This window comes from Microchirus variegatus, assembly GCF_963457635.1.
Source record: "Microchirus variegatus genome assembly, chromosome: 21".
NCBI classification, from domain to species: domain Eukaryota; kingdom Metazoa; phylum Chordata; class Actinopteri; order Pleuronectiformes; family Soleidae; genus Microchirus; species Microchirus variegatus.
In genome coordinates, this window is record NC_139822.1 from 11,577,185 (window position 1) to 11,602,079 (window position 24,895).

Below are 24,895 nucleotides of genomic sequence, written 5' to 3' on the forward strand. Positions count from 1 at the left end.
CACATCAACCTCGAGTACTGGCTGTGGTAAATGCAGAGAGAGTGATACTGCAGTTTGCTTGACATAACATTAGATGGCGCTCTAAGAGCATGAGTGATGACAAGAGTGGAGCGTTCATTGGAATACATGAAGTCGGTGTGTACAATACAAAGAGATTAGGAAAGTTAGAAAAGTCACATCATGAGATATTTGTGTCATTACTTAACATTTTACTTGAGGATTTCCATTTTATGAGCTTTCAAATGAAAATAGTCAAATTTTATTATTAATAATAATACATAAGCACATTTCATTAAGGAGTCCCAGTGTTAACACTGATCACTGACGGGAGTTTTGCTCTCGTTGCTTCCGACGCCTAACAACATACATCCTTACGGCGCATATTGACAGTACCACAGCCACAACAGCACAGACCCATAACCAGAGGAAACCCCCAGCAGGTGTCGACCAAGTCTTCCGAGTATGGTTATTTTTGATTGTAGGTTTAACAAATCCGACAGTGATTTGTGTAGTGACCGGAAAACTCTCACTGTCTGATTGAATGCATTTGAAAGAGTCTTCCAGGACAAATCCCTCTTTACATGAACACTCATAACCTCCAAATGTGTTTTTACAGTTATGATGACAATACCCAACTATCTCACATTCATCAATGTCCTCACAGAAGAAGTCCTCGTAGTTTAGGTCGTCTCGATAAACGTTTTTGTAGCCATAAGGACAGTAGCAGTCATACACATCATGTCCAGGACACATTCTGGGGCATCTAGGCTTGTCACAGATGCACTTCCTGGGGTCTTTGCTGTCTCTGATATAGCCAGTGAAACAAGAACATGTGTAACCTCCTCTTAAATCTGTGCATTCATGCTGACAGGGGCCTGTTGAACAGTCGGTGGAGCTTAGGAAAACATGCGGAACATGTACTTCTTCTGCCAGACACGCATCGTAGTGCTCTGTTCTGCACAGATATCCATCGGTTCTGTTTGAGCACAGTCTCTCTGTCCACTTCTGGTCATTTGAAAGTGACACGCAGCTCGGAGAGCAGACTTTAACGCTGTGTTTCCAGGTCTCAGAGGAAGGAATGAAGCTCCCGTTTGAGCTACGGGAGAGCCACTCATAACCTCGGAGTGGGGATGAAATGTTGCTACAGGTGTCAGCTGGTAAACGCAGTCCAATCCAGAAGTTTCCTGACAATTGTTGCCTCAAATTGTCAAGGAGACTCGCATGTGTCTCAGGATTAAGTGTAAGTAGTTTTCCGTGCCTATCACGGCATGCTTTAACTGCCGTTTTAAAATCCACTCTGTCCTGGTGAACAGTTACACAGCCCGTCTCAGTACAAACAGGCCTACACAGGCCACATCCAGTCCTAACGGACGATAAAAAAATAACAGACATCAGGATAATCCTCATCGTCTTCAGCTTCAAACAGGCCATGATGTCTTAGATGTGTCCCTTTTCAACGTTTGCCCAAATGGAGTCTGAATCCACCGACTCTGGTTGCAACACTACTTTTTTTATAGAAATGTGTCCTCAATAACGTTATATTCTATCAGCTGTGGTTCAGCAGTGATGTGTGTCTCTCACAGACAACACTTTATCAACTCAGGAGCCACAGCCTCACCAAACGGCAGTTTTCTCTGCTCATAAGATAAGACCCCGTCCAGACCAAAATATATTCTTTCTCCGCACACGCTCAGCCTTATCATAGACGAACAGCCCTGTCACAGTCAGCAACACATGCACATATCTGTAATTCTCAAACAGTCTGTTTTTCTGCCCACGTACATTGCTGCTGTGTCTTACCTGGTTTAACAGTTGATATATAATAATTTCACAACAAAACATTGTATAAAGGATCAGTGAGTGAAAAATGAGTGACGCAAATAGAGTCGATGACTAAGTTAATCGTCAACTATTTTGATCATCGATAATCAGTTTGAAGCTTTTTTCAATATTAAAACAAGATTTCTGATTGTTTTATCTTTTTTAATGTGAATATTTTCTTAGTTTCTTTGCTCCATATAATAAAGAATTAATTAAAACTAAATAATTTTGGTTTCTGGACAAAACGAGACATCATCATTTCCAAGTTTGACAAACACTGATCAACGTTTTTTTATGACATTTTATGGACCAAGCGATTAAAAAGAAAATAATCGGCAGTTTAATTGATTACGAAAATAATCGTTAGTTGCAGCTCTAGACATAAAGTGATATGCAGATTGTAACCATAGACTATGAATAAAAATAGAAAATTCACCATCACTTGTCACCAGGAATCTATTGGACTATGCCAGCTATCAGTCACACTGGTGTTCACTCATTTGTGTTGTTCTCTTAAAGAGGACCTGAAACTAGTGATTTAGACCATAAACTTGAACGTAAATACTGCTGTAAATCAAGTGACAAGTTGGGTAATTTCCCCATGGACTTTCATTCAAACTGACTTATTTTTGGCCTCCAGTAGAACAATTCCATTTTTAATATGCAGTCTATAATAAACAGAGGATTCCTCCACTCACCCCTCCCTTTCTTAAGCATGTCAGGGAACTTGTGAACTCGGAGAACGCAAAACACATGTTTTAAAACGTGTTTTAAACATGTTGGCACAAGATGGCAGCCTCCATAAAGCAAGGACCTTACCTAAAGAAAAAAACAATGGTTTATGCCAATGCTATGGAAACGTATACGTAATTATAGACTTATCCAAATATACATATGTTGGTATATTAAATTTCTCCTATGCTAAATGTTTGTAACTGGACCTTTAACCCACAGAGGTTGCAAAGACATAAATAAGACAAATAAGCATAATGTCAAGAGTCATTTCTCTTTAACCCTGAGGTCATAGGTCATCAGTCAAGATAGACTCGTATAGTTTCTCTAAACGTGGATCCAGACCAGAGGAAACCCAGCAGTAGCCATCTGCAGTCATGTTTTTCTTGGCTTCTTTTTTAGCGCGACTGCATCGGAAAATTGCAATAGCCAAAGTCACTGCGACCAACACCAGCAGGGGTATGACTGAACCAAGCACGCAGATGATAATCTTGCTCTTGACAGTCTTGACGAAACTTGGTGCCAGTGACGTGTTGCTCTCCTGACCACTGTGCGTGACGTTCACCAGGTGTGGAAGTGGTGGGTCAGTGTGAGGAGACTGGTGCTGCAGCTCCACTGTAGCTCTGGTTAGGGACTCTGTGGCGTTCTCCTGTGTTTCCTCATCGGCTGTGTCCTCTGATGGAACAGCTGATGCCTCTGTCATATCTGGAGAGCAGGTCCACTTGTCGCTTTCAAGATAGAAACCCGGCGGGCACGTGCACGAGAAGCTGCCGTCGGTGTTGGCGCATGTGAACTGGCAGCGTTCGCTGGCACATTCGTCGATGTCCAAACACGAGTGATCGCCCTGGGATAACACGGAGCCCTCGTTGCAGTAACAGGAGAAGGAGCCGATACTGTTCACGCAGCTGTGCTCGCATCTCGATTGCGCACATTCGTCCACATCGCTGCATTCCCCGTGGACCATTTCATAGCCATCTTTACATTTGCACGTGTAACTGCCGTGCGTATTTACGCACAAATGATCCTCGCAGGCTTGTGCTTGACACTCATCAATGTCAGAGCAATTGTGCTGGTTCTTATGTAGTTGGAACCCCTCTCGACATTCACATGAATAGCCGGTCTCCCCCATGACGCACTGATGCTCACAGCTGTCAACACCACACACGTCTATTATTCTGCAGGAGAGTCCGTCCTCATCCAGGTCGTAACCGTCTCTGCAAACACACCGAGCATCATCTCCGTCCTGATGGCACTCGTCTTCACATCCTCCATTGTTGTTTGTGCAATTTCGCTGCCCTGTTTTGCAAAATGGGCCAGGATCCGTCCACAGATAGGCTTCATCCAACCCCAAGCACACAGAGTAGTAAAGCTGCTGGTCACCACTGCAGAAAATATTAGCGTATGTTCCCAGAGGAAATGATTTCATCTTGTTCTTTTGGGGCAGTTTTGAGAATGGCGGAGTGTAGGTTATTTTCCCAGGCCCCATGAGAGCCAGAGGTGAACACATCCCCTTAAAATAAAACTTGCATGCATAAAAAGCATTGATTTTGCATGTCCCATCTGTCCATTTCAGTTGATTCTCACCAAACGTGTTGTAATTCACCCTCACACACCTTTCTGTGCAGGTGGAGACAGGTTCTCTTCCCCAGTTGGAGTAGTGTGAATCCTCCTCCCTGGTCACCCATGTAAACCCCCTGAGAGTGTTGCCACCGAACACGCAGCTCCCTTTGTTTAGTTTTAATCCAATCCAAATTTTAACTTGCTTGTCCTGATGTTGTCCTTGGATCTGAGAGAGAAGTGAGCGCAGCACATCCTCCTCTCCTCTGTCTCTAATCGTCATCAAATAACCTCCGTTGTCCTCACAGTTCTGATGAGCCTTCGTAAAGTTGACCTTGTCCGTATGTAGAGTGAAGCAGGCGTTAGAAGTGCAAAGAGGCTCATATTCAGCTCTTGGTAACCCTTCAACACTGTTTATGAGCTGCAGTAGAAACATCCACAACATAATTGCTTTAGAGCTCAGCAGATTAGCTGATATCCAGCGGGAATTTTATGCTAAAATATCACCAATGCGAAGTCGTCCATTCGTAGCCAAAAATACAAGTGGTGTGGGTCCAAACGCTGCAGTCATGCTCCTGTATCCCGTGAGGGTCATTAACTAAAGACGGAAATTGCGTACAGCAGCAGTTACAGGCTCTTTCTTTCTGCGCTGCGGACCAGTTCCGTTTTTAGGACAGAAAACAATGGCAGGCCCCACAGTGTTTTGACTGGCTCTCCAGATGTCTCCGGCCTCAGCAGACTTTAGGCATCTAAGCTGACTCCCTTAATTGTGGTGCCATACAATACAGGAACATGCAGGGGTCAGAGCCTCAGAGACGCTCTGACAATTCACATGGATGGTGTGGGTGAACTCACAAAAACCTGCACATTAGTAATAATTATAATATGATAATATAGTAAACTTTATAGATACTTTCATATGGGAGGTAGTTTATTATTATTATTAGTGAACAGTGTGGTCATGGGCAAAGGCGTTAAAAAAAAAAAAAACCATCCGAATTCAATCTGTTGCACAGTGGGAGGTAAGATACGAATGTACACTTTTGTTCAAAAGTTTGGGGTCACTTAGAAATGTCCTTATTCTTGAAGGAAATGCACTTTTAATTTAATGAATATAACATTAAATTAATCAATACACTCTATACATTGTTAATGTGGTAAACGACTATTCTAGTTGCAAACGTCTGGTTTTTAATGGAATAAAACCATCTCTCCAGTGTTCTAATGGTACATTGTGTTTGCTAATCGCGTTAGAAGGCTATTGAATGATTTGAAAACCCTTGTGCAATTATGTTAGCCCAGCTGAAAACTGTGTTGCTGGTTCTTTGACGAAAGCAAAGTTTGAAGGGCAAAATAAAAATCATGATTTCTAATCTTGTCAATGTCTTGACTGTATTTTAAATTTATTTTACAACTCTTTTGATGAATAAAAATGTGACACTTAATGGAAAACACAAACAAAAAATTAAAGGTGACCCCAAACTTTTGAACGGTAGTGTACTTTATGTTGCTGTACCATAAAATATAGTTTAACCACCTCATAATTATACATATACTGTAAGTAGTCCATACATTACTAAAGTCATTGTGTTGTAGTTTTGTTCCAGTGTTAAATGATACGATGAGACATGGAGGCATGTGCTTATTGACAGGGTCGTACCTATGTTCCCCAATCGGGGAGCATTGGACGTTATTTTTGAAAAAGGGTCCTATGTTCCCCGTTTTTCCCAAAAAAGGTCCGTCCTATGTTCCCCACTTTGTATGTGACAGGGGAACACAGGACCCCCCGTTAGCTCCTTTAGCGCCGTTAGCTGCGCCGACATTCAAATTGGAGCAGTCTGTTTATTAAACGAAAAGAGCAGCGCTACAAATAACCAGCATACCAGCCTCATTAGGGACTTTTAACAATTGGGAGTCACGTAACCATGACGTAACACACGTCTTTTTCTGGTTAGTCGTCATGGAAACGCATCATGTGTTAACGTTGACGCCATTAACGCCGTTAGCGCGCTAATGTGCCCAGCACTATTTTTTTCATTTGCGGGGATGTGGGAGGTGCAGGTCTATTGCTGCCTCATTTTGTAAGTTAGTCATTTAAATATAAACAATGGATCTCAGACACACCCTTTGATTGATAAACAAATTCTTAAGAAATTGTAGACGTTTAAGTAGCTGAGATCAGTTTTTAGTGCGCTCAAGCTGGTTGCCTTTAATGCTGACTTTGCATTGATACCTCATACAATCACACTTCAAATAACCTGTACTATCCCTTTAACGTTGCACACACTTTTTGTAGCGTTTATTTAAATATAGACTGCCACAAACATGAGCAAGAGGAAAAATGAGAAACAGTGATTGTTCACGCTGCAAAGTGGACACACTTGTGAGATTACGTGGCCTGCACTGAGGACTGACATTCATATGAATCCAAACAACACTTCCTGCGTTTGTTCAAAACGCAGGAAATGCACCCATCACAATCCCAGGAAAGAGAGTATGACACTCTCCACCCACAGGGCAATCGCAGGCAATTAAATAGAATCTGCTTGAAAACTATACAGACGGCTGCTTTCATGTCCCACGCGAAAATCATTCAATTATATCAGATTAAACCTTTTATGACCAGAGTGACACAGCCATCAAACAGCAGCATTAAACAGGATGGACATAAAAATATAAAAATGCCAATACAGTAAGTCACTTAATCTGCGATTGTACAGTCATAAAATGTGAATTTATCATTCAATTATTTTGAAAAGGTTCATTCACACAGTGCAAGCAGGTTTTGGATTTCACATTACTCATTTTATTACTTCCTTCAGTAATGTTTGCTTTCCCTTAGAAGCAGTGGAGGAGGTTATAATGTCGAGAAGCCTTTATACATTAAGGTACTTTTCCATGAAGCTGTTCATCACCTGAGTGTTGTTGTGAAGTCTGTCATGCAGTCAACACTTCCTGTGTTTGTTCACAGGCACACAGGACATATCCCGACTCACATAGCACACACACACAGAACTTTGTGGAGCTATCTTTTTAAGGACTCTGCACTGACTTCATTTGGACAGCCTAACCAAAGCCTTAACCCTAACCTTAAGCATAACCAGTTAATGCCCAACCATGAACCTAACCACAATTAAATTCTTGGCACTAAACTCAACCATTTCTTCAGAAAGTAGGTTCTGGCTCGTTGGGACCAGGTTTTGGTTCCCATGAGGGCTACTGAACGTTTCTTGTCATATGCTTATTATTGGCAAAACAATTATTGTAATATTAAAAGACAGACTGACAGGTTGGTATACCTGCGCGTGGTGCTAAGAGTAACAGTAAGAATGATTCACCCTCAGGGGATCGTAAATTCATGGTTTATTGTCGTTTACTGACACTGCTTCTTCTAACAACAGAGAGCACAGTGCCTTTGAGGTTATTAGAGACAATCAAGTGACAGCTCTAGTAATAATGTGTGCAATCTTCCATAAACCACGAAAGATAAAGAAAAGATACTCTTTCTTTATTTTCAGTTACATGGTCATGGCTATGGCACAGTTCCAGATCCAGAAACAATTGTTTAACCCTTAGAACACAGAGCATATAGGCTGCTTTTAAAAAATATAAAGTATATACAGAGGCTATAAGAATGTGCAATATAGAGTGTCATATCATTTTTTTATCAGCACAACCTAGACACACCTGAGCAAATGAATGTTCAGGATGTTTAAAAATGGGATTGAATTTGTGAAATCTGGAAATATGCCACAGTTCAAAGTTCGCTTGGCTCGTTTTTGTGACTTCTGCACAATTGTTTTTTTTATGACTTCAGCAGAACCTCTTATTAAACCTTCTATCTTCTTATGGGGTGAGTTTTCATTAACGTTGTTAATCTACATTACGCTAGTGTTCATTCAAAGTCACATATAGGGATTAAGAAATATTTTTGTTCATGTTCGACGCTGTCTTTTAATAATTCACTGTGCGTTTCAGAACGTTATGCGGCTACATTGGTATTAACTAGCTCCAGGGACGGCCCAAACATTTATGGGGCCCTAGGCTGAATTTGATCTGTACCTCAATAAATAGCATTGACTATAGCTGTGTTATTATATGATGGTGCCATATTATGCTGCCATCATGGACCTTGATTTAAAACCTTTTGATAAATGTTCCACTGTACTAGGGGCCTGTAAATGGTTAAGAGTCCCTCTTTTGCATTTACTTAATAATAAGGTAGCAAGAGGTGTGACAGCAGAAAACGGTATTCTATAAAATGTCTATATACACCTACATGGGAAGATACAAGAAAGTCCATAGTTAACCAGACATTTATGAGAACAACCTTTGATCATGTCCTATCTATGCTAGACGTTTCCTCGTGTCTGCTGATTTCATCTGACTACAATGCAAGAATCAGTGTATAGGTCCATTAATATTTGGACATCGACACAGTTCTCTTTATTTTGGCTCTATGCACCATTACAATGGATTTGAAATGAAACAAACAGAGAAGTTCTTGGCACATTGCAAAAATTAACAGCGAGTGAATGATGCAGACCTGTAGTAAATTATTTTCCATTTTATTTTTAAGGGCAATTACAAATGATTTTATAGGTGTGATCAAAAGACACCTTTACAAGTTTAACTTGTGCAAGACACACAGTGTTCTCTAAATAACTAACTATTAAACTGGTGTAATAACAGTGCAAATCCCAGCCAGACTCTTGAAGGATTGGCAAAAATAGAGTTGGACGCACCCTTAATGCACTTCCTGAACTCCTCAATGTACTTTTACACGCAAGGTAAGACAAGTTCCGGCAGTTTTGTTTGTAACGCATGTTTCATTCACAAAGGTGCCTGCAGCGCCTGCATGCAGAGACATGACAACACGAATAAATCGATTCAGAGTTGATGTAGTACGACCATCACAATTTGAAAAGAAAATATATATATATATATATATATATATATATATATATATATATATATAAAAAGGAAATCAGGAGATTAAGAGGAGCAGAATAAAAGAGATAGAAATTAGATGGAAAAACTTGAAAAAGTAAAAGGCTATAAAAGTAAATGGTGATGGTCTGATTTCAGATTTTATAGAAAAGTTGAGCAAAAAGCACTTGATGCAGACAAGTGTCTGAAAAAAGTCTTATTTGCATAAAGTGGTTTCTCATGTTGACTTGCTGTTCACATGAACATGAGAAAACGGGTTTAACCTTTGCAGATGTCAGTCCTGCAGAGAACGATTCAAGAGGGGAATGAGATGCAAATACACCTCACTGGGGGTGGATTGTCAAGGCATGCAAGGGATTAGATCACAGGGAGGTATCACCTGTCTACACCGAGCAGAGGTTATGTCACGCTTGTTGTGCTTAGGTTGAGAGTTCATTAACGATTGTCAGTTAATCGTTAACAATAATTACACGGATGTAGTTTAGATAGACGTGTGTGACACATTTGTTTTGTGAGTCTAATAAACAGCTGAGACTGACAGTTTGTCATACAGGATGTTTTATTACTTCTGTGTCAGTGCTGTTCCAATACATTTGAAAAGCGGTGATCCACAAGCAGTGGCTGCACTGTCCTCTGCCTGAGGGGTGGCACCATATGTAGCAGCCAATTAGGGCAACTCAGAGCTGCACGTTGATGCATTTTGACTTCTTGCAGTAAGAAGTGGTAACTTCTCACTGACTGTGAGTTACAGAGAAGAAACAGACATTGAAGGTTAACTGATTAATATGTTGTTGATTGGTCAAATTATTGATGCCAATTAATCGACAATAGGTTAATCAGTAACCTCACCAGTTGCCATGCTCCAGACTGGTCTTAAACACAATTTACTCGGTCTCTGACACATTATTATTGTAAGTGAATGGAAAAATTCTATCTTCATCCTAGACCACAAAGAAGCTAATTGTGGCCCTTCACTATCCATCATCACCTGTACACCCTAAGCCCTCATAAAAATGTAGTCAGTGCTTGTGAAACGCCATGAACATGTCATTTTATGCGCAACACAAACACACAAACTATTGAGGCCTCACGACTCTTCCGGTGACTCTGACCAATCGGTGGCCAGCAGTCTGTCAGTATCGGCTCAGCTCACTTGGAGCTGTGTGAGAGCAGGTCATCAAAAGAAGCACCAGGTATATGGTATTATCACTAATGAAAAAATAATAGAAAGAGTCAAACAGAGTAGTGAATAACTGTATAATGGAAGAGCCCATCATGTGCTGCTCATGAGGGGCTCGTTACTGCCACTCGCAGGTCAGTCTAGGAAATGACTCATGTTGGTCAGTGTGTTTTGAGAAGTGATACCTTTTCTCAGCGATACTCCCACTAGTCAGAAGGGTCCCCATTAAGAGGGTTTGTATGTGTCGGTGAGCTGCTTATTAAGAGGATTTATGGTTGTCATTGCTAATGTCCCTCTGGGTTTTTCTTCAGGGCCCAAAGCATTTGCCTGGTATGCAATGTCACCTATGTCTTCCACCTAAGTAGTGAGCAGCAACTCACTATGTACTTACGTAGGAGGGTTAGCCTTCGCTGACAGCTACCCCTCCTACAGATGAGCTCATGTCGCCACAAAGTAAAGTTCATGTTGTCTGTCGGAAAGTTTCCTCTCATAATGTGCAAGTATCTCATTTGCATGAAGACAACTAAATGCAAATATGTGGCTGACAACATAGAGCCTTGGACAGTTTGAAGCAGAGAATGGAGATTGATTACTGTATTTTTTTTTTTTTTTTTTCAAATGACCTGAAAAAAATGATTGTTCAACATCATGGTTTAGGGGAAGGATACAGAAAGCTATCTCGGAGATTTAAGCTCTCGGTTTCAACTGTGAGGAACATTGTGAGGAATTGGAAGACCACAGTTCTAGTTAAGGCCCGAAGTGGCAGATGTATATGTATATGTATCTATCTGTGTACATATATGTATGTGTATATGTGTGTGTGTGTGTGTGTATGTATATGTATACACATATGTGTATGTGTGTAAGTATATATATATATATATATATATATATATATATATATATATATATATATATATATATATATATATATATATATATATATATATATATATATATGCAAGCAGCCATCCAATAGTCATCTGAAATGTTTTTTTCCTGCTCATAGAGCTCAGCACCTTTTCATATGAAGTGTGCCGTGACAGTGTTTACACTCAGTCAGTGCCTGTCCTTTATGCTGCTTTCTGTTTCAGTTCTACTTTGATGACTAAAGATCACATGGTCATGGATGACGATTTGATAACAGATATAATGATTAAAAATGTTTATGAGAACCCTTGGTTTCTGGTGCTGTAAAAATACATGTACAAATATGTCATTGCCTCATCTATATCTGCTCTGTCTTCTCTAACCAACAGAGACACCAGGTTGCTCTGCAGGTGGCTGGAGGCGGGGTTTGCTCAAAGATCATTTACATAACAGATAACACAAGAGTGGCTGCAGCTCGAGGCAGCGACAGGCCTTTATGTAAGTGTCAGAACCTGTTCCCTTGCATTTGCTGATACGCCGTTCCTCGTCGCTCGACACACTTTCTCTGAGCTGGTGAGGTAAGCTGTTTAAAGAAAAACAATGCCACTTTTTAAAGGTTTCTGCCTTGACGTAATGTTTGTTGTGATTTGGCGCTATACCAAGGTAGCAGGTGTTTACGAGTTCTAGTTTACACGACACAAAGCTGAAGTGTGTGCTGAAGATAGATACCAATTGTGACTCTTATTCACAAAATAATTGTTTAGGATAATTAAAACACTTTCTTATGACTTTGAAAAATGTGATAATTTAAATACTTAAGTTAAAAGGGTGTAGTACAAAACAGAGGTAATCACACATCTGTTAAGATACCTTGTTTTGACTGAATGAAATGGTGCCGGACTCAAATTATAGTAATTCAGTACAGTGCTAAACCGTGGAACTGTCACAAGACTGACTGATGCAATTGTTTTATGCTCCTCAACATATAACATGCATCAATAACTGAGTGAAACTAGGCCATACAAATATAGAAAATGAAAATGTTCTATATAAAATTGATTAATTAATTTAAGTTTCTATTTAGAAAAACCACACAAAACACCAGTTTGTGTTATTTGTGTACAGTTTATTTTTGTAACTTTTGGGAGAAAAAGGCAGCTAGTCTAAGCTTTTATTTATGCAAGTTAAATTTTGTACAGTAAGTTTTTGTTTGTTTTGAATTAATAAATGTTAACTTTTGTCTTAAGTTTGCCTTTGTGTGATCACATTATCACATTATCTTATACAAACTGTATTGTTTTAATGCCATAATTTGCCTTAACACACTATGCATTGTATCAATTTTTGAGTCAAGAATCGTATGAATCGAATCGGTGGAATCGAGAATCGATTTTGAATCGAATCGTGACCCTAAGAATCGGAACCGAATCGAATCGTGAGCCACCCAAAGATTCACATCCCTAAAATTATTACAATCATCGAACAGCCTAAGGAAATAAATGTTTGGGTTTAGAAAGAAAGTCTTATATAGGTGCTGACATCACAGTAACTTCCCTGACCTCAGTAGATGGTATGTTATTGTCAGGATTGAAATAACGTTGTATGTCATTACCAAGACCAAGAGTACCGAGTCGAGACCAAGTTCAATGTGGGATGTGACTGAGTCAAGATCAAGACCAAAAACTAGGTCAACTAAGAACTCTCAACCCACATAGTGTAACAACTTTTTTAAACTTTTATTTCTCAATCTCTATTTCCACACGAAATCTTAAAAAATTAAAATAGGACTCTCATCTCCTTTTCTTATAGCTGAACCTAAAAAGCGCAGCAATGCCTCCACCCGGTGTGTGTCTGAACATCATGGAGGCCCGTCACAAGAAAAGTGGACTCGGGAGCTCAAGCAACCCTGAGAGTTTATTCCACCAGGACTACAAGCAGCTGAAAAGTTACTGTCTCACAAAAAACTTGAAGTACGTCGATGAGCTGTTCCCACCTGTCACGTGGTCCATCGGCGAGGGATTGCTGAGACCCAGTGATATGTCCAAAGTGCAGTGGTTAAGACCATGGGTGAGTGTTGTGAGAAGAACTGAATGTTAATGCATAGTTAATTGCATTAAAGGAGTTACACCTCAAAAACTGACTGAACTGAACGGATTGAATTGAGAAATTCGGATTATCTGCTGTGGCGACCCCTGGAGAAATGTATTCCTTACATTGGTATATGACGACGATGATGATTATGCTGTTTCCTTCCTCCTCAGGATATTTGTTCAAATCCATCCGTTATACTTGATGGGATCTCCAGGTTTGACTTTGAACAAGGATCGGTTGGTAGGTACATTTATTCCTCCATAACACATAACATACTGGTGTGCATCAACATCTTTCTCGCATCTAAATGTAATAACATGCTCTTATTCAGGAAACTGTTGGTTTCTTGCATCTATCGGAGCGCTGACCTTCCAAACTCAAATCCTCAAGCAAGTTATACCTCCAGGGCAAACATTCCATGAGAACTACTGTGGGCTGTTTCACTTCAGGGTAATAACGCACACACAAGCACACACACATCATGTTCAAGTTAATATTTTTAGTGGCAATCCTGCATGTAACTGCTGAATCTGAATAGTCATATTGACTAGCATGCAGCCACTAGCACACAGCGATTATTATTAAAGGTTCTGCCTTAACATATAAGTATACTTGTATATGACATTGTTTCGACACAAACACGAAAATAGTGATGAGCAAAGCAGTTGTTTTTAGTCTACTGAATCATTACAATCAGTTGATAAAAAAACGATTCCTGCATGAGCGGCGCACAGAGTCCGTCTGACACAGTCACTAAAGTAAAATACAGCTGAACGGGTTGTGGTTCCTTGCCAGAACGGGTACCAAAAAAAAAGCTGAGCCGTGCTAGAACTGTATTATCGATAAGCGCCATATGCGTCATGGCTATACCTCAATAAAAAATGGGAAAAAAATTATCTCGTCCTCATGTTTCAATTTCTCTGTTTGCTACCAGTTCTGGAGGTTTGGGATGTGGGTGGATGTTGTCATTGATGACAAGCTTCCAACAATAAATGGCCGACTAGTCTTCGTCCACTCCAAAAACCCACATGAGTTCTGGCCGGCTTTGTTGGAGAAAGCCTACGCAAAGTATGAAAGGAAAAGTTTCTCAGACATTAATTGTTTTTGTTTTTCCATTTTTTTTGTGGAGAATTTAAATTTACATCAAATCTACTTGTGTCAGGGTTTGTGGTTCCTATGCTGACATGAGAGCCGGGACTCCAGCAGAGGCTATGATGGACTTCACTGGTGGCATCCTCATGCATATCAACCTGTCAGATCCTCCATGGAACATGTGGGACCTGATGTTCAGGGCTGGACAGACGACTTCGCTGATAAGTTGTGGGACACCTCCTGGGGTAAAGCACAAATACACCATACAGACAGATCATCCAAATAGTCTGCTCTTTTTAAAGGGTACAGATTATGAGCAAACATTTTTTTACATTAATGATTGACATTACTCTTTTAGCTGTCCATCAACTAGCAAGCAAATGCAGCCTTCAACTGGAAGCAATATACACATTTGGGTTGAAGAAGCCCTTGTCAATGACATACACATCACTTGCGCCGATGGTAGCTCAGTGGTAAGGAGAGATGTCTATCGAGGGGAAGAAACTTAGCCCCACATTGCTTATGACGGCTGCGCTGGCAACATGTGAATGGGTGTGAAATAATGTTAAATTCTTAATCAATCTTTGATTGTATCCCTGTCTTTAAAGGGGCAATATTATGCAAAAATCAACTTTTTAATAATTTTTATACTTATATTTGGGACTCTGAGTAGGCAAAGTCTGAAAAAATATGAAGCACTCATGTTTTTGTGGTCCACCTCATTCTATGCACAGGAGATAACCCTAACCCACGCGACTTGTCTTGCGGAGCTCCGCTTTGTCCCTAAAAACCGTGAGAGTGCAGGCGAGGGCAATAATATCCGGAAGAATCCGCAAAGTGTTCTATTCTTGACTGCGCAGTGCAGCACAGAGTTCTACACAAACTTTCAGCCTCAGAGGATTTACAGGTCCAGTGGATACATTTTATATATGACGGCAATGTGCTGGCTAGAGCCAGTGATGGCTTTTCCAAATGCTAACTGCTGTTAGCTGCCGGAGCCTCAGTGACATTATAGTGTGTCTCATTTGCATTTGAAGAGACAGTCACTTAAAACCGAGTGTTCTGGACAGGGCTGTTTTGACAGGGTGATTGAACTGCTATGGTGCTTCATCCTTAAGGTATTTTGACCAAAGCATGTCACAGACATGTTCATTAGGACACCAGGGAACTCGGCTAACTTGTAGAAATAGGGTATAATATATCTCCCTTTTGACCTTGTATGCATTTATACAGGTTTGAGTAGGTCAGTCCACTTTCAGCAAAGGTGAATGTCTTTGTTTTGCAGGAGACCCCTGACAATGCTGTCCTAAGAAATGGATTGGTCCAAGGCCATGCCTACACTATCACAGGTCTCAAACAGGTAAAGGATTATTGCCAAGTCAATTAAGGAAGTGTCTTGTTCACGCTCCATCCTGAGTTCCGAGGTCTAATAACAGGCCGCTTTTAGATTAAATAACTAGCGTGATCGGGGCTTTTCTGTAGCTGCCCCTAAACTTTAGAATGAGTTACCTATGAAAATTAAATCTACCCCCACCATTGAACATTTAAATTGCTTATTGATTTTGTGTTTTATCCTTTTATGTTGCTGTGTCTTTAAATCTGTATAGCATAGCCTTGGTTGTATTTTTTTTAATGTGCTCTAGAAATAAAGTTGACCTGAATTGTTTTCAAACAATATCTTTATATATTATACTATACAATACTTTATTGCACAATTATGTCATGGAAGCTTCTTCTCTGTTGATGGCCAGCTAACTAGTGGAGGGAAACTTGTAAACCTGGTGCGTTTGTGGAACCCCTGGGGCAGAGGAGAGTGGAATGGAGACTGGAGCGACAAGTAAGATCCCTGTTTGCCAAATCTATAGCTCTAATTTTCTCTGATTTTTTTTTTCACATTCTTGTGAATAGGCAAATATCTTTTTCTCAAAGAGAAACCTGTTACAGCCTGTCTCTTGGCTTAAAAAAACACACACAAAAAAAACCACCTGATAATAATATGTTTCTTCTTTCACTTATTGTCTTTAAGTTCATCACTGTGGCTAACTGTGAATGCTCAGGACCGTGAAATGTGCCACTCAGTGCGAGATGATGGAGAATTCTGGTAAGCATATTGGTTCAACTCATGCACATAAAAACAATAATAATGTCAATCATAATCATAAGCTTGCAGGCTCTTCTGCATTGGCTTCATTTTCAGGACCCAACATCTCCATCAATTATTAATATGGGTGTCGATTGGTGTATGAGTTTTATATTTACAGCATCAATAACAAGGCGTGTGATCTCATTCAATTCGACAGGATGGCCCTGGAAGAGTTCTGTAAATTCTACAGTGATCTTAGCATCTGCTGCCTCACGCCAAACTTCCTTGATGGAAACTCCTCTTGTCACTGGACAGCCGCCATGCATCAGGGCAGATGGGTTTCGGGAGTTACTGCTGGAGGATGTCCGCAAAACAAAGGTATGTCCAAGGTTTTAACACAAAAAAAGTGTTTTTCCTTCAAAAATAAGGACATTTCTAAGTGACGCCAAACTTTTGAACGGTAGTGTATGTGGGGAAAAGAGTGAGAAAGTAGATGTTTTTCAACTTTATCCTCCACATGAGGGTTGCGTGGGGTGCTGGTGCAAATCCCAGCGAACATAGGGTGAAAGGTGGGGTACACCTTGGACAGGTAACCCTTCACAAAACAGATAATTTAATAAATATACTCGGCAAAAAAGAAAAAAAGAAAAACATCCAAGTTCAATATCCAGAACAGCCAGAAACATAAGACACAGATGAAACTTATAAGACATGTATGTACTTATGTAAGTGCATAGTTCAAGCCACAGTGAAGCACAATGTTAGAAGTTTACACATTGTGAGTTCAAAGTCAAAATAAAAAAGCTCTTGCTGTTACTGGGGAAACCAGTTTGACAGGAACAGGGGGCAACACCAAGCAATGTGGTGAAGATGAGATAAGATAAGATAAACTTTTACACAGCTTAACAGGGGACTTTTTGACTAGGAAAGTCAATAAAAGAACTCCACCTTACTTTAACTTCTTGACTTTGCCTGTTCTGGAAAAAGTAAATATTCCACAATCCATCAGAGCCATCTGGAATAACCTGTAACAGACACATTTTCATCTTCATGTCACTGATGTGAAACTAACCTGGTTTCTATCTTCCTTTACCACAGAAACTTTCTGGACTAATCCACAGTATCGGATCACGATCGATAGTCAACATTCAGAGAAAGAGGATGGAAAGAACACGTTGCTGTCTCTGATGCAAAAACCCGACAAGCGGAACAGGCACCTGGTCCAGAACTTCTACATCGGATTATCTGTGTTTGAAGTAAACAACGTTATGTTCCAGTTGGAAAAGCACATACTATTAACAGTGGCTCTGTTCAGTTTATGCTGGTCACGACAGTGCGACGCTGAGGAAGTTTTAGTTTAGCAATTACGTCACACCCGTGTTTTTGTCACTTTTTAAGGCGTTCGCTGTCTGCACCAGAGTTCTGAGAGGAAACCAGCAATTTTAAATCACAGCACACAGGAGTTTTCAATCACTGCTGCCTTAATAACATGGCATTTTGAAATCCTTTGTTTTCATAATGACTTTGTTTGCATAATGACTTACTTACTCAACAAACAAGGCAGCAGTAGTAGCTCTTGTGTCCCCCTAAAAAATGGTGGTTTGCAAGTTTAATTTTCCAGTCAGCAAAGACTTTCTGACAGGGAGATAGAGCAGTGAACAATGAAATACAAGAGCAACAATGGCCATGCATAATTTAAAGGGATAGTTCACCTTTTTTTTTTTGTCAAACATTTTCTTGCAGATATTTTAGCCTTTTGTTAAGTGGCTAAAAACTATTTTAAATGCATCCCTGTTGACATGCTTTCTTTGTGAGCGAATATCTGAGGTCAGTGTTGAGAGCATGTCACTACCTCATACAGTACAGTAGCACTTCAAAAAAATCCAGCCTATCCCTTAAAATAAGGTCTACATTTTCAATTTGCACAGTAAAAGCCACCAAACATCTTGTCAGTGAAGCAATGATGTTAATATCTTAATGATATCATTATAATTTTCAATTTATTTGTCCCATTTCTCCCCAAACATGAACTCGCTGTGTCCTGATTTTCCCCAAGGTGCCTGAACAAGTAAGAGACGACACATTTTCATGGACCATTGACAGCACATGGCTCCATGCGCACTATGCGCTCTAACATAATCTATGTATTGTCACAGGACAGGGCACACAAGGGGAAGTTCCCAGCCAAATTCTTCAGCACGCACACACCTGTTGCCATAACGAAAACCTACTTGAATGCACGAGCGGTGATGGAGTTGCTCTCGCTGAAGACTGGCGAGTACCTGATTGTTCCGTCCACCTACAGTCCAAATGAGATGTCCTCCTTCATCCTGACCATCCACTCCAAAACTGAGACCCATGGCTAGTAGGAGCACATTCTCAACCCACTACTTGGCATTATGTTACTTTTACTGCTGTTTATATTTAGAAAAAAATAGACACACTAACCCCATGTGGGACACCTGTGTTTTCCCTTACAGCGAGAATTCTAATGACTATAAAAATGAACGACTTCAGAAGGTGAGCAGGGTTTAACAATATTACGTTATTGTTTGGCTTTTTATAGTGTTTGATGCTGGAATCTTTTTCTTGTTTTCCTATTTACTTGTTAGAATCTGCTGCATGAGCAAATGGAGAATGCACAGGACGACGAAAACAAGACATCCCTCTTCCACAAGCACTCAGACAAGGTCATTTGTCACTCATGTGTCCTGCTTGCATTTTTGCAACTATTGTATTTACAACCTAATCACCAGATCATGTGACCTGCACTTTATGTTAAAAGTTTGTGTCCACCAGAGGCAACTCCACATGCAAAAATAAGTCTGTTTCAATGGAAAGCTATGGGAATATGAATACTTAAAGGTCCCATATTATGCAAAATCAACTCAACTTTTTATCCTTAAATCCTTATATTTGGGACTATGCATGCCCTATCAGTCAGCAAAGCATGAAAAAAGATGGAATTGTTATATTATACGCACATTATATATTATATATATATATATATAATATATATTATATTCCGCTTGTTTACTTTCAGTTCACTTTTTTTGGTCACGTCTCATCATTCCTCTATGTTTAAGTTCAAAATTGAAAAAAACAATAAAGCTACAGAGAGCCACTGTCAACATACCAACATGTTAGCCACATCAGTTTCCGTGGTATGTGAATAGATTATTATTCACATCATTATTATGTTTGTTGTGTACTTCTGCTGTTGTTTGTGCTAGGAAAAGTAAGTTGGACAAGGTCAGGGGCCACGAGAGTTGATAGGCGAGGATGTTAAGATATTTCTTATCCTGCAGTGCTTCCAGTCCTAACTTATTCTGCTTTTGTTTGTAGTACCACGAAGTGGACGCTGAGCAGCTCCAGAAGCTCCTGAATGAAAACATCTTGAAAGGTTAGGACTGTAAAGAAAACGGTACAGTTGCTCAGTTGTTGTCCATGTGAGTGTGCTGTCTGACGCAGAGTTTATGGTTTCACTTAGGGGAGCTGAAGTCCGGAGGCTTCAGCATCGATGACTGCCGCAGCATGGTTGCTCTGATGGACGTATCCTTTCTTGATGCAACGTGACTCTCGAATGTTAGAATCAAGATTCCCCTGAAAGATTTGTTGACTTAACGCTGAGTGAAAAAGAGATCCATCACTGGAAAACTTAACAGGGAGGAATTTGTCTATCTGTGGGACAAGGTTGTTAAGTACAAGGTAAAGATTAATCTAAGTGTTCTCAGATGTACACGTATTAATGTAAAATGCACCTAGATCTAGGGAAATGTTCCTGCCAACGGTTTGTGTTCTCCTTTCCCTAGAACATTTTCTTCCTCACTGATGTGTCACGGACAGGAACACTGTCACTGAGTGAACTGAGGAATGCATTTGAAGCTTCAGGTAGACTGGGTTTGAGTTTATTGTATTTATTCTTAATGTATTAAAAGGACAAACCTGTCATTAAGATATGTTGCAATACTTTTTAAAATCGCAAGGTGTGGAAAGCAGAATAGAAGCAAATGTAAAATGTTCATGGGATGAAGGACAGCAGGTTTGGTGAACTAGATAAGTTGAGTGGAAGAACTGCGCCCCCTGCTGTCTGAGGGGGGCTCCTACAGAGTCACGGAGCAATGGGGAGGAGGTGTGAGTTGGTCCAGCAGTGAGTAGTGTGCCGAGAGTTAAATAGTTAGCTAGTTACGTGCATTAGAAGAGTTCCTGTGCCTATTTGGTGTGTGTGCGTTCATAAAACAGTAAGTAAGATGTTTATGGTTGTCTGTGTATATATATGTAGTTCCCGTATCTGGTTGTTTATGTTGTTTGCGCTAGCTCGTTAATGCTAACGCTAATGCTAATCATAGACTAGCGCATTAGCTGTATGGTTTTCACCTTTGCTCGTACAGTTATTAGATGTTAGTTGGTTAAGTTATTGCTTGGATGTTCTTTACTACTGGTATGTAGAAGAGCATGTATATCCTTTTCTGTTTTGAGTATTTCTGTATGTATTTCTGTTTCTGAACCAAGCACCCATGTATACATATAGAGATTGTACTACACCATTAAAGCAGGGATGTGAATCTTAGGGTGGCTCACGATTCGATTCAAAAACGATTCTCGATTCAAAAATTCATACAATGCATAGTGTGTTAAGGCAAATTATGGCATAAAAACAATACAGTTTGTATACGATGATGTGATAATGGGATCACACAAAGGTAAACTTAAGACAAATGTTAACATTTATTCATTCAAAACAAATAAAAACTTACTTACTGTTCAAAAAATAACTTGCATAAATAAAAGCTTAGGCTAGCTGCCTTTTTCTCCCAGAAGTTACAAAAATAAATTGATCACAAATAACACAAACTTGTTTTTTGTGTGGTTTTTCAAAATAGAAACTTAATTTTATTTTATTTTTTTAATCGATTTTTGAAGTTTATGAATATATTCAGAATCGTGGACGATTAGAATCGCGATTCCTATGAGAATCGATTTTCTTTCCCCACCCCTAATTAGAAGGATCAAAAAGGAACATGTGGAGTCTTAAATACCAGTAAGTTATGCAGTCCTTTACATCACCACAACAGTTAATCTCAGTGATCCTCAACTTTAATGCTGCAGAAGCATTCCTAGCAATATTGAGGCCGTTTTGACAATTGTAAAGGGCGTTAAAGAGATTTTCTATTGCAAATTAGGTATTGACTGCCTGTGTGTATTGACTGCCTATGTACGCCCCCTGCTGGCACCTTGTACGAAGAACCAGCATAAAGTCAGGCAAGCCTGGTTTCATCGGCTGCCGCTAGGACCACAAGGAAAACATTTTCAGCCCGTTAGCAAAAGTCTCACTTTGTAAAATCTACACCTGCTTAAGTGTATTTTATCTTAAGCATATGTTTGCTGCTTTATCTTGCTGTTAAATGGCATTTTGTGGTTGGAAACTAACATTCGTTTTGTTGTGTCAACTGCTTGCTCAACGTACCAAAGGAGCTGTTGAGTCACTGCTGCCTCCAGCAGTAAGCTCCGATATGTTATTTTGTGACTAAATGGTTGTTTGAAATCTTTCATTGCGATTTATTGAAGCGACACACGATTGCCAAACAAAGCAGCAAGCAAACCTGCAGCTCTTTTGTACCCATGAGCTAAAAACTATGATTTTCTCTCTGGACTTTGGTGTGCGAGAGAAAGTGGTTTAAAGAACAATAGCAGGAAACGTTAGATTCCAGCTGAAGGCGGCTGTCAAACCTAGATGTTAGAAAATATTGCAGGCTTAAGCAGGCTTGTTTTTTTTCTGCTAAAACCTCTTTCTTTTTTCTGTTGTCCACGTTGGTTTTGTTTTTAGGTTTGTTTCCTGTACTGGTGTCTGGTGAGAGATATATAATAATATCTTTTATTATCGATTTTATTTTTTTATTTTTATTTTTTTGACGATAACAACATCCTTTAAATATTGGATTTTAATTGTTTAAGTCAGTAAGTCTTCCTTACACATTTTTTTTCTTTTTATAAGTGTTAAACGACTGCATTTAAAGTTCCATCCACTCAGTTCCATTTAAATACTCGGTAATGCCAATTTGCATGTCTTTAAAATGAGCTATTTCTTTACACAGATCACAGAAAAAACATGACTCTAAATTAGCTCAAGTGTTGATCCACTGTCCAATAATTCTGCCTGTAAACATTATAACATGTCAGCGATAACACTTCTGCTTCTGTTGACCAGGAAAGCACCTCAGTGATGCCATGCTGAATTTGATGGCTCTGCGCTACGGTACCACCTCTGGACACATAACACTGGAGAGTTTCATCGTGCTCATTCTTCGCTTGGACTGCATGTACAGTAAGTTAAACCATGATGGACAACAACAGATGACACCATTTAAAGCTCCCATAGACCGGAAGTTCAAATTACCAATGCTTTTTTTAAATGTGTATCTGCACCATTACCTCGTTTATGAAGCCCTAAAGTTTCCAAACAGCTCAGCCACTGCTGAGAACGCTGAGTTTTTTTGTATTCTCGGGCTCTGCAAGCCGTCTGAAAAAGCCTGGAATCGTGACGTAAGCATCCCGTCTCCTGAACAGTAGATCCTCCTCCTCCAGGCACTAGTCCGGGCACATCCGCTTGCGTACGTTGAACTGCAGAAGAAGAATAACGTCCGTTGTGGAGGTGTTACACTTGCGACAGTGTCTTCTGACTCTGGGTCTGACTCCGGGTCAAAGGCGTAAAAGGGACTGCGGCGGGGAGTCGCGATGAAGCCATTCTTAAACAATGTTTTGATAATGAGTAGCAGTGCATCCACCGTTCCAGAGGGGGAGCTGCGCTTCTGAGAGCTGATGTGCAAATTACATCACTTCCAGGTATTGGCCAATCACAAGACAGTTGGGAAAGCTCTCATTGGCTGGCCAATCTCAACAGGTCGGTCTTCTCGGGGTGAGATTTCAGTCTGAAACAGCGTGGCTGACGAGCTTCAGTGAGGAGAGATTTGTATCAGCTCGTTTGCAGCAACTCAGAGGTTTTTGACCATAAAATCAAGTTAATGTATGTAAGAAGACCTCCATAACTCACATATATGTGTGATAGTACCACTCTATGGGAGTTTTAAGAAGTGACCAACGCGTTGCCAGTGTACACATGGTAAATTTTATTATATTTAAATAGTTTTCTATGAAAATGCGAAAACAAATTGCATGAGCCAGGAGAAGCAGGGTTCGAGACCCATACGAAACACGAGAGTTCTGCCTGTTCTCCCGTGTGCAGGTTTTCTCCGGGTTTTCCCCTTTCCTCCCACATGGGGATTAGGCAAATTGGACACTCTAAATTGACTGCAGGTATGTGAGTGAATGGTTGTTTGTTTCTCTGTGTGGCCCTACGATGCACTGGCGAACTGTCCAGGTTGTACCCCCCTATCGCCCTGTCAGCTGAGATTGGCACAGCACCCCCTGCAACCCTCATCTGTGAAGGATAAAGTGTTAGAAAATGGATGGATGGATGGGCCAGGTGAAATCTGATATCTTTTATATTGGATATAACATATAATATAATATGGCGTATACTGTACCTGTGTATAATGTCGACTATATGTTAAGTAATTTATACTTTAACACTTTGTGTGTTGCTCAACAGAAATCTTCAATAAACTGTCGGATGGAAAAGCCATGTCTCTCCAAGAGTCCGAGGTAATACCACATTTTTTCATGTTTACAATGCTGGGGGGCACAATTATGGATTTCCTACATAATCATTCATTGACACTATTAATCTGTTTCTCTTTGTTTCCAGTGGATTTATATTTCGATGTACACTTAACCCGACTGAAGAAGACCTGGCCAATGATATTCCGAATGTTTGTCTGAGAATGAGCCACTACACTGCATGAACTTTCTTAACGGTCCAGGGTCCAAAACTTTGGTGAAATGTTTTCCTTTTGGTCGCAAAGGGGCATTAAAAACAGTTTTATTTTAAATGAAGCTAAATGAAGATTGCATAGATTGTCTTGCATGCTTGGAAGGAAAATGAGAGAGTGACGGATATTTAGCTGCAAAACTTCACCAATAAAAGTTGCAAAAATCCTACACCCTTAACATTTGATTTACTGTACACAACAAAGTCAAGGTCAAATGTATTTATGTAGCACATTTAAAAACGAACCCTGTTGCCCTAAAGTGCTTTACATCATTAAATAAAGTTAAAGGACCCAATACGATACAATAACACATGGAAACAACACAAAAGTAGAGAAGATAAGTAAATTAAAAACTCAACTGTTATTAAAAGCCAAAGCAAATAAATGAAACCTCCAAGAACATAACCAGTCCTACCGGTGTTGCCAGATCTCACATGAGAAACAAGCAATTGGGCCAAAACAAGCAGCACAATGACCACAAGAGGAAGTGGAACCCGCTTTGAACATTCATTTATATTATTCCTCATAAAACAAAAGGGATATGAACATTTGTAAATATGTTTTCCAGTTATAGGAGATTGTAGCATGGTGTTCAGTTGTGGTGCACCTCTGCCCTCTTGTGGGTGAAAT

General features: G+C 40.0%; 2 protein-coding genes across 2 annotated transcripts; one reads left to right on the forward strand and one right to left on the reverse strand.

Annotated features, from left to right (window-relative positions):
- Positions 1 to 1,943: 1,943 nt before the first annotated feature.
- Positions 1,944 to 4,609, reverse strand: cd93 (CD93 molecule). Its single transcript, XM_083907472.1, has one exon. It carries the CDS (start codon positions 4,553 to 4,555, stop codon positions 2,843 to 2,845), a length of 1,713 nt encoding a protein of 570 aa, XP_083763598.1. The 5' UTR covers positions 4,556 to 4,609; the 3' UTR covers positions 1,944 to 2,842.
- An 8,331-nt stretch (positions 4,610 to 12,940) lies between these two features.
- Positions 12,941 to 24,488, forward strand: LOC310942614 (calpain-1 catalytic subunit-like; the record flags this gene model as incomplete). The annotated part of the gene is made up of 21 exons (XM_083908025.1): positions 12,941 to 13,177; positions 13,372 to 13,441; positions 13,533 to 13,651; positions 14,136 to 14,269; positions 14,364 to 14,538; positions 15,579 to 15,653; positions 16,045 to 16,130; positions 16,320 to 16,394; positions 16,594 to 16,754; positions 17,475 to 17,632; positions 18,433 to 18,444; positions 18,533 to 18,741; positions 18,857 to 18,896; positions 18,989 to 19,066; positions 19,722 to 19,779; positions 19,867 to 19,928; positions 20,016 to 20,084; positions 20,189 to 20,267; positions 22,585 to 22,701; positions 23,986 to 24,038; positions 24,142 to 24,488. 21 exons carry the CDS (start codon positions 12,941 to 12,943, stop codon positions 24,166 to 24,168), a joined length of 2,094 nt encoding a protein of 697 aa, XP_083764151.1. The 3' UTR covers positions 24,169 to 24,488.
- Positions 24,489 to 24,895: the final 407 nt, after the last annotated feature.